The following is a 13,892-nucleotide window of genomic DNA, read 5'->3' on the forward strand; positions in this document are numbered from 1 at the left end:
CTCTGACTCTCCTACCCCCCTCCACTTCAGTTGAAAAGCAGCTGGCAATGTAGTAGGATGCCCATGGAAGATGGGATTGAGAAAGCTGCATCATGTGACACTGTGCCTGCCCCATGAGGCATTGTAAACCCTTCCCAAAGCACCCTGTGGCCAGTTGCACAGTGGGATAGCTACCCCAATGCACTGCTGTCTTTGCCGTTGCAAGAGCTGCTAATGTGGATGTGCTCCAGCGTCACAAGGAGCAGTGTGGACACACAACAGCGGTTTAATTCCAGCGGTTTAATAAAAGTGGTATAACTTGTGGTGCAGAAACTTGACGGTGTAGACAGAGGGGGGAGGGATAGCTCAGTGGTTTGAGCATTGGCCTGTTAAACCCAGGGTTGTAAGCTCAATCCTTGAGGGGGCCACTTAGGGATCTCGGGAAAAATCAGTACTTGGTCCTGCTAGTGAAGGCAGGGGGCTGGACTCAATGACCTTTCAGGGTCCCTTCCAGTTCTATGAGATAGGTATATCTCCATATATTACTCTTAGTTCCTTCCTCTAGCCCAATACTCAGTCCTGATGGTATATGTTGACTTCCTTCATAAAGAACAGCTATTCAGCTTCCTTTCTCCTAATTTTTAGGTCTTGAATCCAAGAAAAGCTATTCAACTCCCTGGTTATAACAGGTATTTATCATCTTATATGAAATGTGTACAAGTTAACCTAATTCAACTGTCCTACTGTCACTGCTACAAAATGAGAGGCTAAAAGCTGGGGTTCGGGCAACCTCCAGTCTGTTGGGTTCTACATCCTTGCTGTGTTTGGAGGAGAGAGCACAGGTTGTTTCCACAGAGGCATTTCAAGAGATCCCAGAATTTTGACAAACCCACATTTTAGGGAACATGTTTAGGGGACTCATTATTTTAAACAAGGTCTGGAAACTGAGGACTAAAAGCTGGTTGGCCTTGGCTTGGCTGCACAGAATAATAAGGAGCTTTACAAAGTGTGGAGCTGGGCTACATTCAGGGCTAAGTAAAATGCTGTTACTGCACCCAGGAGAGGGTAGCACTCCAAAGGTGTGGGAGAGTAGGTAGCCATGGCTCTGGCCTCACTATGTGCCAGCCAGGAGAGCTGGTTAGGCCACACAGTGGTGGGGACTATGCTGAACCTGATAATGGGTGAAGCTCTTCCTGCTAGCTCTCCTTTTGTACTAGGGAGCTAAGAGAGGCAAAACAGCACAGCTCCACACCACTCCCAGCCCAGGACTGTGCATGAATGACATAGTCTACCCTGAGAAACAGGTATTGTGTACATTTAATACATCATTTTGCGCTATCAAGCTGCAGCACAGATAGATGTCAAATGTTTAGTATTTCTACTACAGCTCTGAGAGACCCTCGGAGATTAGGATTTAGTTGCATTATCTGATGCTGTGTTCGAGTCTGGTTGTGACAATAAGTATTTGTTCACACACACACACACACACACACACACACACACCACAGTCCTTTGAAATATTGAATCTGTTGACAGCATTAAGACACAAAACAAAACACTAAGACTTTCTCTAAACACAAAAGTAGTACAGATTTAACTATACTTACAAACACCAGTATAACATTCCTATACAGGACGGGGAATGAGCTCTACTGTATAACACACCTTTGTACTGTATATCTGTGTCCACATTAGGGATTGTACTGGCATAAATATAGCTGTAAAAAGCTCACTCCCTCAACCAATATAGTTATACCAGTACAACACCTTTGTGTAATCCAGGACTGAGCCTTAACGTGTTACCTTATTAAAGTTGTCATGAGAGGTTGTGGCATAGCTTCATCGGATAAGCAATTCCGAAACAATCAAAACAACAGCAAGCTAAGCAAAATACATGCTAAAAATAGTTGGCCTTTTAAAATGTGTAATTTGTACCATGTACTTTACCCTCTTGCATGAGTACAAAAATCCATGAGAAGAGCACAAGCTATTACGGAAAGAACCATGAAGGCCTTTCTTCTGCTAGCAGCCATTGGACTTTGTTCGGCGCAATACAACCCAAATACAAAACCTGGGAAGATGTCTATTGTCCACCTGTTTGAATGGCGTTGGGCTGACATTGCTCTTGAATGTGAACGGTATTTAGCACCCAATGGATTTGGTGGAGTTCAGGTACGTAGCCTCTAATATTAATTGACAGTGAAATCGCCTCATAGGCTGCACATTTTGCTTACCAAAGTAAAAATCCAGGTCATAGGGGACAGGCACCAAGTTCAAACTAAATAGAAATTGGTAATGGAAGTACTAAATGCTGAAGCAGTGAAAATAGACCAGCCCGTCATGATGGGGTGCATTTATTTAATCACTCCAAAGGGTGTAATTGAAATATTTATTCCTCTAAGTGAAAAGCCACACCTGAATCTTTATTTACTACTGTGGAAAATGAGGGAGATACCTGTATTTTATTTTTTTTATGACTATCGTATGTACCTCAGTTTACCTGCCTGGTATTTTGACTATGCAGAATTAAATGAAAGGAGAATGTTAGGAGGAAAACAAACAGGAAATGACAGAGATAAAGGTACCCTCAGAGAGATACCAAGGCTCCTTAGGGGAGCAATGGAGTGAGCTTTAATTGGGAAATACCCACCTCTCTGACTCCAGCTGGGCTAGTATGTTTATTTTTCCTGACCCTGGGATCAAAGGACACGATGGCAAAGACACCTCTGCCTAGGAACAAGGAGGGTGAGCAGGCAGCTGGGCTAGAGGTAAGTCTGACAGACACACTGAAAGTATGTTGCAGGGGCTGGCTGTCTCTCTTCCAGCCCAAGTCTCGGCTGGATGGAACTTACTCAAAACTTGCAAAGAAAGCAGGGCCGGCTCCAGGCACCAGCCTGGCAAGCAGGTGTTTGGGGCGGCCGCTCCGGAGAGGGGCAGCACGTCCAGCTATTCGGCGGCAATTCGGCGGACGGTCCCTCACTCCTGCTCGGAGCAAAGGACCTCCCGCCGAATTGCTGCCGCAGATCGCGATCGCGGCTTCTTTTTTTTTTTTTGGCTGCTTGGGGAGGCCAAAACCCTGGAGCCGGCCCTGAAAGAAAGAATAAAGTTTAGGTAAAACATGGGCATGTATGTAGGCCCCCCACTTTTTAACTCACTTCTCGTAGTTCTGTGTATTTTGAGGGGAATAAATAATTTATTTTGAAGAAGCTGTTTTTCGAGCCTTTAATCAGCCAGTAGTCACAGGCTCCTAGATAAAAAAGGCTGGCAGGCCAGATGACAAATGCAGTTGGGCTTGTCATATTATCACCAGGGAGCCTGCAGCCCAGAGGCCTATTCTAGGAGTTGTAGGACTGTGTGGTTCCATCCAGAGAGGGATGAGGGTAACAAAACTTGTTATCAGAGAGGTATACTCAAGCAGCTAAAAGGGATCTAAAGTGCAGCTTGGCCTTTGTGGAAGCAGACACCTTTTAGTGTGACAACTACAATTTGATACATACCATTTCTCAAATTGCTGCACAAACACTCACCTACGTCTATTTCATATGCCAGCTTCATTAAACACTTAAATATAAGCAATCTAAGCGGCCTGATCACCCAGTGAGTTCCTGTATATAAGGACTGTCTCTGAGATGCTGAGCCGCTTCATCTCCTACTGATTTCAAACGGAGATGAGAGTGCTGAGCATCTCCCTGGATTGGGTTCTGGTAGAGCCAACTCCTTGCCACAGACGGAGCCTCAGACCCTCTGTCTTTATATGTCTTTTACAACACTGAACAAGTACATAAGTAATTACTAGTTTATTTTCAAATGACATCACTTTGTTCACAGATATCTCCTCCAAATGAAAATATTGTCATTACTAACCCATGGAGACCCTGGTGGGAAAGATACCAGCCAATCAGCTACAATCTATGTACACGATCTGGAAATTATGATGAATTTAAAGACATGGTGACCAGATGCAACAATGTTGGAGTAAGAGACTTGAAATTCCTCCTATATAAACAGTGTGGGGAGATGTAAGAGATTTCAGGTTGCCCTCTGTCCTGTTCCCAAGGAAAAAAAAAATATTCTTCAATAATGCCAAGGAGATAAGGTGCCAGTTCTCAACTGAAGTCATTTTTCACGCCTTCGCAGTGGAAGACTAGGTCAATCAAAAGCTTCATCATGCAGCAATAGGTCAACCCAAGAAAGTACTGTTAAAGAGAAACCCAGCAAAAATTGTTTTTTGGGTTGTTGGGTTTTTTAGTTGTTGTTTTTTTTAAAGTTTGCAATCAGGAAAAATAGTTGCTTTTCAACAGGTGCCTATTTTTAAAATTTAGTATAATTGAAAAACTCTCAATTAGCAAAATTGGAGTCATTATTCTTTGAAGATAGAACTTAAGATGGATGCTTAAATTTAACTTCTTTATTTCACATGCTCTTGACAGCTGTCTGATTGATGGTATGTGGTCATTAGCAGTCAAAATCAGAGTGAGGCACTAGATAACTCAGGAGGGAAGATATGGGGAGATCAGAGTTATAAAGAGAGATAATCTAATTTTCTCCCAAACAGTCTGGTCTTTCAAATGAGTTGCATATCACTGAATGGTAAGCTCGCTGCTGGATATTTAGAACAAATAATATTCTATCACTTTGCTCACATGAAAAAGTTCTAGAAGAAAAAAAAGTGGGGAGTCAAAAGGGTGGGGAATGTAAATGAGACAATAAGTGCTATTTAGTCAATGGCACTCAGGTACTGGCTTTATTAAACTGAAATGCAAACATTGCTCTCTAGGTTCATATTTATGTGGATACTGTAGTCAACCACATGTGTGGATCTGGTGCTGGCTCTGGTAATAGTTCTACTTGTGGAAGCTATTTCAATGCAGAGACCAGAGATTTTCCTGCTGTGCCATACTCAGCCTGGGACTTTAACGATGGTAAATGTAAAACTGGAAGTGGAGACATTGAAAATTACCATGATGTGACTCAGGTAAATTTAGAATTGTAAAATATATTTTCCCTGTTTATTCTTACTCCCACCCTCTTCTTTACAGGGCTATGCTGTCACATAAAAATCTCAGAACAGGAAAAACTCAGAGATGGGTGAATAACTGATTTCTCAGTTCATTGGCAATTTTAAAATAATAATATAAAAAAGTTTCCATCTTAATGTTTTACGTTTAAAAAAGCTTAAATTAAATTAAAGGGGTATTTTGAAATAAAAATAGTTTCAAACCAAAATATTGATACTTTTTTTTAAAGAAAAGTCAAAATGAAATTTTGAAATTTTAGGAATTTCTCAGCCCCTCCCTCCCCCCCCCGCCCCCAAACAATTTGGCAAAACTGACACAAATTCATTCTTTTCCTTGAAAAAATGTTTGATAGAAAATTTTTGCCCAGCTTTAGCAATATTCCACACATAATAGTCTCTCCATTAATTAGTTAGTAGGGGTAGTGAGAATTACGTAACCAATAGGCTACATTTCAGCAAGATACTTTAAGCATGTGGATAGTCCTATCAAATCAGTGGGATAACTCCTATAATTATAAGTTAGGAATGTTCTTAAGTACCTTGCTAAATCAAGGCCATGCTGGTCATTTCAAAGGATATTGTTACCTCTTAAAAGCTAATCAGGACTGAGCCTGATCAGTAAATATGCATGCAAATCCCAGGGTAATACAGAAAAGTGTGAGTAGTTAGCATTCTTCCTTGTGCTCCTTTATGGGTGAGCCACACAACTGACTTGACCTCTTGTGATTAGTTGGTATTTAATGGCTCCTTTTCCCAGTGAGGGGTCTTAGGTCATCAGCTGTATTCACCAAATTCCATTATGCATTCCATTGCCTAAATTCCCATGGCAGCTTCATTTGGAAGCAATATTCTTCACCCCCCTGCCCTGAACAGTTAGGTAGTGGTGCTGTGCATTGCTAAACAGCATCTTTTACCCCATTTCAATGGTATATGAAAGGATTCCTGTGTATATCTCTCTTACTCTGTTTCCTTTGTCCCTGTCTTGAGGGCTGGGGGAGGGGGAAAGAGATTGTAAAATTCATTAAGCGATTGGGCATCATTCAGGATGAAAGATGCTAAAGTGTCATTATTATTCACCTCTTCACTGTAATACAGAGATCAAACACTTGATTACACATGGCCTCTCAGAATTACACTAGGATTGCCATAGGAAACCATTCTTTTTCTGTGAATATTTTAAAATACTCTTTTAAAATCTTCTATTTCACTGAAAATTCACATCAGCAAATTTTACAGGAAGCAAACACAAAAATGGGCGTGAACACCGTCAAAATGAATTTGTTTAAAATTGTGAAATAAAATCTGTGGCAAAATTTTGTATTATGAATCCAGCTATAATAAAATCTCTCATGCACTCCCATGATAAGAGAAAAGTAGCATGTAGTTGATGTTGAAGAGAAATATTTTTATCTGTATATTAGAGCTGAAGTAAAAATGACATATTAAGCCAGATTACTCCTCCTAGCTGTATTAAAATCACATGAGTAGGTTTGGCAGAATTTGATTTTTATTTTGTATAATTTTGATGGATCATATTGTTGTTTATTTTTAAGCCTTTTTACATTTTTATCGATTTAAATAGAGTTGCAAAAATTGTTTTAAGCATTTTTTATATTTGTATTAATTTTAAATTTTCATAGGTGTGGGAAATTATGGGAAAGGTCATATAATTTTTAATGATAGTCCACATTGAGATTCAAAAAGTTCAAGCTTTATAATCATTAAAACAAAAATCAAATACCAATAAGTTCTCAAGCAGCATTTTTCTTACTGTGCTACCTGTAAATTTCAATTTTTATTGGGGGAAATATTTTGTCATTGATTTGTGTGTGTATGATGAAATCAATGTGTACTGAGAGTTGCTCATAAAAATCTAATCCTTCCAAACCTCCCTATGAGTATAGAATTAATGGACTGATTCTCAGCTGGCATTTTCCTAAGTCACTTACACCTATGCAGAGTGGTTGTAAAATGCAATCAGTCTTTGTACAGATATAAACAACTACACATGATGCAAAGTAGTAAAGAATCAAGTCCTATATCAGTAAAGTCTAGTATATGTAATCCCAGTGTCACCTGCAGCCATATGTATGTTATGTACATTGTGTACCATTGGCAGTGACAACAAAGAGTAGTGCTGGCTGGCCCACTGGGCACTCATGTTTGTTCCTGCCAGCCCCCCGTCATGTAGGGGAGGGGAGCAGTGGGGCCAAAATTGAGAGGTGTTGCAACCTGTTGCACAGGGGTCACAGTGCCACTCAGATTTGGCCCCATGATGGAGAGGCTGTGGGACCAACCCTGAATGGGTACGCAGGGCAGTGGGATGGCCAGCACTGATCCTCCTTGTCATTGTCATGGGGCTAGCTCATGCACCAGGACGCCTTCACAGGGGCTTGCCCTTCCTCACCCCACTTTCAGCAGCCCATGTCCCCTCTCAGGGATGGGGAGTGACACAACACCTGGCGGGCGAGGCTGGAAGATGGGGGCTGAGCACGGCATGGGTGAGGTGCTGGTGCCAGCAGCTCCCCTGGGCATGCTCCACAGGGACTGACAGTGCATATCATGGGGAAAATTTCTGGGGGTGGCCCTGTGTAATTCTATATTATTCTGTGCTTTTTTCAACAATGGCTTTGCAAGAACTGTGTTCAGGACATTTCATTTAGCACGTGGGATGAAAATTGTCTTAAATCAGTGTCCCAGCTAATTTTTTAAACAGGTCCGTGACTGTCGCCTTGTCAGTCTTCTTGATCTTGCCCTGGAGAAGGACTATGTGCGCTCGAAAGTTGCTGAATACATGAACGAACTTATTGATATTGGTGTGGCAGGCTTCAGAATTGATGCTTCCAAGCATATGTGGCCTGGGGACATGACAGCATTTTTAGACAAACTGAAAAATCTAACTAAAACATGGTTTTCCAATGGATCGAGACCTTTCATTTACCAAGAGGTAATCTAGTTTTCTTAGTTTCACTCTACGGAGAAATGGGTTCTTTTATGCAAATACAGTATGGACTTGGCCCTGCATGTATATTAGTGCTTTGTTGTATCAGGACCAAAGTGTTCAGCAGCTTGCAAGACTGAATTATTGACAAATTAATGCAAAGAACTAAGGTCAAAATGTTCCACTTTCTAATTTGTATGGGCCCAAATGGATCCTTTTGTTTGCAATCAAGTAACCGTCTAAATACTTGAGGTGAAATCCTGGCTCATTGACTTCAATGTCAATACTCCCATTGACTTCTAGGGGCCAGGATTTTATTCATGATTTTACATGTGCATACACATTCTAGATGTCTAAATGATCACACAAAATGAAAAAAGAATGGCGAATCAGGCCCCAAAAGTTTTAGTTCCTATGGATTCTAACCTTTAGTACTTCATATTCCAGCCCCCAGTCTCCTATTTTGCTACTAAAGTGTTACGTTTCCAAGCCCACTTGGCTTATTCAGTGAAAAACTTTAAAATGTGTACATTAATTCTTTCATGCATTTTCTTTTGATTTACTTTCTCCACTCCCTATTCATCATCATTCATAGAATCATTAAAAATATATATAGATCTCAGAATTTTATTTTGTAAGTTAACTTCTGCAGCACCAATAGAGAAAGTATAAATAAATAACTTTGTAAGATTTCCCCTCCAAGTCTCAGCAATATTGTTACATGACTTTTATCAGTAAATGACTGTTTTTAAACCAGAAGACAATCTCTACCAATTTAAAATTTTAAATGTGAATTAATATTTTGGACCTAAACCTTTAAAGTCCCTTTAAAGTCAAACTTCTCATTTGATTCTTTTTATTGTCAAACTGATCGTTCCAGGACTGGATCATGTATTTCATTACTAATCTATTCATGGTCATGACATATTTGGGAGTGGGGGAGAGGAGACAAGAGATTTTTAATGTTTTTCAATTGCACCTGAATTTGGGATGCTTTAGGAAGCAATAAATGGAATTTAGTAAGTAAAACTTATTTCTGTTTTAATGCAGTCAATTGTTTTATTCGTCCCTTAAAGCAGCATTTAGGTCTATGAATTGTATCTTTTTAACCAGGTGATTGGACTATAATAGTGGCTTTTCTTTCTTCTACTAGGTAATTGACTTGGGTGGAGAGCCAATTAAAAGCAGTGAATACTTTGGAACTGGCCGAGTGACTGAATTCAAATATGGTGCCAAACTGGGTACAGTGATCCGCAAATGGAATGGAGAAAAGATGGCCTATTTAAAGTAATATATCTATAATTTGAATTAATCGTTAGATTCCTGCAATATTTGAACTACTAATTTCAATGTGTTTGACTCTTTGTTTGTTTGTTTGTTTGTTTAGGAATTGGGGAGAAGGCTGGGGTTTTATGCCCTCTGACATAGCCCTTGTCTTTGTGGATAATCATGACACCCAAAGGGGACATGGTGCTGGGGGAGCTTCTGTTCTAACCTTCTGGGACTCCAGGTAGCTTCATACAGCCAACAGAGTTCCCTTTCTTCTTCTTCTTCTTCTTCTTTCTTCCTTCCCATGCTCTCTCTCCCCATTTCTCCCCTCCCCCCCCAAAAAAAGATAGTGTATCTTCATGTGTCTCATTACTCTTTGGTTTACAGACTATATAAAATGGCACTTGGCTTTATGCTTGCTCATCCTTATGGATTTACACGTGTTATCTCAAGTTACCGTTGGCCAAGATATTTTCAGAATGGAAAGGTAGGTTTATGATCAATGAGAACAAGTCTGTAGGCCATTAGGCTGTTAATTATCCCTGTGTCATCTTGTATGCTTCATTGAGCTGTCTCCCCAGATAGAACGTTTAATCTGTATAACTTTGTGTTTAATAACAAGGACATTAATGATTGGGTGGGACCACCAAGCTCTGAGGATGGATCAACCAAACCTGTTACAATTAATCCAGACTCCACTTGTGGCAACGACTGGGTCTGTGAACATAGATGGCATCAAATAAAGTAGGACACTGCAAACAGCAATTCCCAATATATTCTTCACCTGATGTGGGGATATTTTAATTAAAGTCAAGCCCATTGGTTGTATTTTCAGGAACATGGTTATTTTCCGTAATGTGGTTGATGGCCAGCCTTTCTCAAACTGGTGGGACAATGACAGCAATCAAGTGGCTTTTGGGCGTGGTAATAGAGGATTCATCGTCTTTAATAATGATGACTGGTAAGTGGGAGGAGTGAATAGCTTCAGAAAAAATGTTACCCCCTGGTCAAGCTGTAGAGCCTATTACTGGCTATAGAGTCTGTGGCAACTAGTTGGTGGGACAGATCAAGGCTCTTACGTAATGCAACTCCAAACCTACCATCTTCCCACTCCCAAAAGCATTCTTCAAAACCCAGCATTAGCTCCTTAAGCAACACAATATTCTGCTGCTGGTTCCTGGTCATTGGACTTGAAACCTGCAGTAAGAGGTTGGTCAGTGAGGAATGCATGACCATGCAGATCTGAGAGGTACTTTGGCCACTATTGGTGTTGGGCCTGGGCCTAAATAGGCTAGCAGACATGGCTGTGAGGAATGGGTGGAGAATTGACTGAGAGTAATGTGGGTCAAGCTGGGATAGGTTTGAGAAAGGGCTGTCAGCTGGGAGTTTTCAGCTTTCTTTTATGATGAGAAGAGTTGATGATTGGATTGGATGTTTTAGAGGAGCACAGCAGTCAGGAAGTTCTCAGAATTGCATTGCATATGAATTGTTCTCAATCTTCTGTGTGTGTTGAGGTTTGAATCACTCACTTCATTTAAGTGTCTTCCTGCCTTATACAAAGGGTTTTCTGTGTCTAACCAGGCCCACTTCCTTTCTGGATATTCCACAAAGCTTCTGGCAGAGTCTCAGCAGGGCTGGCACTTCATGTTAGGGTTATTGTTGTGCTTTTCTAGACTTCTCTAGAGTCAGAGGTGCAGAAAGAGATGTAGGGAATCTGTGATGCTGAGGTAGCCCAAAACAATATGATATTGGTGGAAAAGAGCCCTCCTGATTCGAATGGAGAGTGCCAAAACTGCTGAGATGACTCAATGGGACTGTCAGAAAAGGTAATTTGGGTGTGTAGAGAGGGAGGGACTTGGGAGAAGAAAAAGAACAATAGGAGCCTAATAATAAGGAAGACTCTAAACTTTTGGAAACTGACAAGAATACCTGCATTTACTGTCCCTGCAGATAATATCCTACACATTTGTCTTCATGTTTTTTTCTCTAGTTATTTGGGGTCTAATTCTGTCTTCTGATTTGTATTCACAGTCCCCATTGACTTGCTGTGGAAATTATATCCACACAGAGGCATAGTTTATACTAGTAAATATAGCAAGTAGAGTAGAATTGAGTCTTTCATGTGTAAAGTATCAGAGGGGGAGCCGTGTTAGTCTGGATCTGTAAAAAGCGACAGAGTCCTGTGGCACCTTATAGACCAACAGATGTATTGGAGCATAAGCTTTCGTGGGTGTAAATTACACTGTAGATATCTCCTTCATGCAAAAGCAGGAGGAGCTGTCAGAACTGTATTCATGAGAGCATGAAAGAGAGACTGTCTGAAAGATACTTCAGCAGATTAACATTTGTACTCGTGTCTATCCCAGATGAAATGGGGCTTCAATTTTAATTAATTTTTGCCCTTTCAGAAGTGGGATCGTTCAAAAGCTAATTCTTTAAATGTCCAGGTCAAATGAAAAATGAGTCTGAATAATTTATGTTCACCAGCCTATATTATTGAATTTTAAATATATGAAGCCTTTGTGAATGGGAGTAGACGGATAACCTCTGCTTACTCATGCCTACACAGGCGAGGCTTGATGGCATTTCAAACTGGAACCTTTATGTCTAGCAGGGCTGCATGGGCCCGTTGAGGCCATATAGACCAGGGGTCTCAAACACGCAACCTGTGGGCCGCATGCAGCCTGCAGAGTTATTTCCTGCGGCCCGCCATAGGGACCAACTCCACTGGCAGCCAAGCTCCCCTCACCCCCCGCCCCCCCGAGCGTGCCACGTCCCAGCTCCTCCACCTACCTCCCAGCGCTTCCCGCTGCCAAACAGCTGTTTGACAGCACTTAGGACTTTCCAGGGGGGAGGAGTGGGGATGCTGCTCTCTATGGGGAGGAGGCGGAGAAGAGGAGGGGCAGGGGCGGGGATTTGGGGAAGGGGTTGAAATAGAGGCAGGGAGGAGGTGGAGTTGGGGCAGGGACTTTGGGGAAGGGGTGGGAAGAGGCAGGGTACGGGTGGGGCAGTGTGTTTGCGACCCCTGTGATAGACTGTTAGAGGCATCAGGCACCATCGCCCAGGGGTCTCTCTGTTAGGGGTGCTGGGCGCCCAGAGGTTCCCCTCTCTTCCCCCATTGCCCGGGGTCTCTCCGTTGGGACACTGGACAATGTCTGTGACAAAGTGGAAATTTTCTGTAACATTTTTATAATTCCTAGGCGAGCCTCAGTTTCCCCCTCGACTTTGCGCTGTGACCGGGGGGGTGGAAAGGGTTACTCAGTGCAGGAGAGAGTCGGCACCTATGGCGGGCCGCAGGAAACGGCCCGCGGGCTGTGTGTTTGAGACCCCTGGTGTAGATCATCATCAGTGTTACTAACCACATAAGGAATAGTTACAGGTGTTTATATTTTATTAAAACCCCTCTTCGCATTACAGTTTTTAAAAAGTTAATACATTGACTTTTAATAGCATACTATATTACTCTTCGTTTTTTGACTATACTTTTGTATCATTGTATGAAAAGGTTTCAGTGATGCAGCCCTCAGGCCAATGTACTAGTCCTCATGTGGCCCTCGTGATGATTTGTGTTTGAGATCCCTGATATAGACAGTACATACAATGGCCTTAGTAGTCACTGTAGGCTCATGTTGCTCCCTACCTAACACACACAGGCTCTGCTGTATCAGGGACTGAAAGACCAGCCCCAAGAGTAAACCCCAAGTGTCGGATATTGTAGTGCAGAACACTATCCCCAAAGCCACCTGGCTGGCCAAACATATGACGCTTTATAATAAAAGAGAAGTACTGGAGAGTCTGAATTACCGCTTATTCCTCTTCAATCTGTTTTTATACATAGGAGCTTGAATGTGAATTTGCAAACTGGCCTTCCTGCTGGAATTTACTGTGATGTTATTTCTGGGCAAAAGGAAGGTGACCGCTGTACAGGAATACAGGTGCAGGTTGTAGGTGACGGCACTGCTAACTTCCAGATTAGTAACCAGGCTGAAGATCCTTTCATTGCAATTCATGTTGATGCTACATTGTAATCCATGCAAGAATGAATGATTCTCTGTATAACATCTCTAGCAAGGAATAAACTGTGTTGGCACAAAAGTCATGTTTTTTTAATCTCATTAATGAAATACTATGTCATTGCTGTAATATTATTACAGAATAACTAGCACTGATATTTTTTTGAGATGGTGTAACAGGCCTACAAATATGGTTCATTTTAAAGACTACTTCATTTTATTTCACATGAAGACAGTAAAGGAGACATTAAACCATGAATTGAGATGATTTTACTGTTGTAATTCCAAAACTCAGGCAGGCAGACAAACAGACACACACAGTATAGGTGGAGCTTGTAACAGCACCTATTTCAGCCGGCTGAAAAAACTGATTTTTTTGGTTTGCTGGCAATGCAAAAGTATTGAAAAAGATCTTGTTTCACATCAATCCTGTGACCCTCTGTACCTCAAAGTGGCACTCTGAAACCCCCATATTCACTACTGTCATATAACTGTATGTTTTGTACAAAGTATGCCTTATGAGGTATCGGTCTTGATCTGTTGAACAATAATAACCTGTTGGATTTTATGTACTATCATTGTATATGAAGTTATGAAGTATTACTACATGTGTTACAGAAATATGTTGTGAGGTTAGGAACACCCACAACCAAAGATGTGGCCTTTGATGGCT

The 13,892-nt window shown here is 41.4% G+C and overlaps 1 protein-coding gene across 1 annotated transcript; it reads left to right on the forward strand.

Annotated features, from left to right (window-relative positions):
- Positions 1 to 1,950: 1,950 nt before the first annotated feature.
- On the forward strand, positions 1,951 to 13,234 carry LOC135882155 (pancreatic alpha-amylase-like). The gene is made up of 10 exons (XM_065408962.1): positions 1,951 to 2,151; positions 3,808 to 3,954; positions 4,757 to 4,954; positions 7,713 to 7,943; positions 9,091 to 9,224; positions 9,325 to 9,447; positions 9,594 to 9,693; positions 9,829 to 9,950; positions 10,042 to 10,167; positions 13,045 to 13,234. Exons 1-10 carry the CDS (start codon positions 1,951 to 1,953, stop codon positions 13,232 to 13,234), a joined length of 1,572 nt encoding a protein of 523 aa, XP_065265034.1.
- Positions 13,235 to 13,892: the final 658 nt, after the last annotated feature.

The sequence above is a fragment of the Emys orbicularis genome, chromosome 8, assembly GCF_028017835.1.
Source record: "Emys orbicularis isolate rEmyOrb1 chromosome 8, rEmyOrb1.hap1, whole genome shotgun sequence".
NCBI lineage: Eukaryota > Metazoa > Chordata > Testudines > Emydidae > Emys > Emys orbicularis.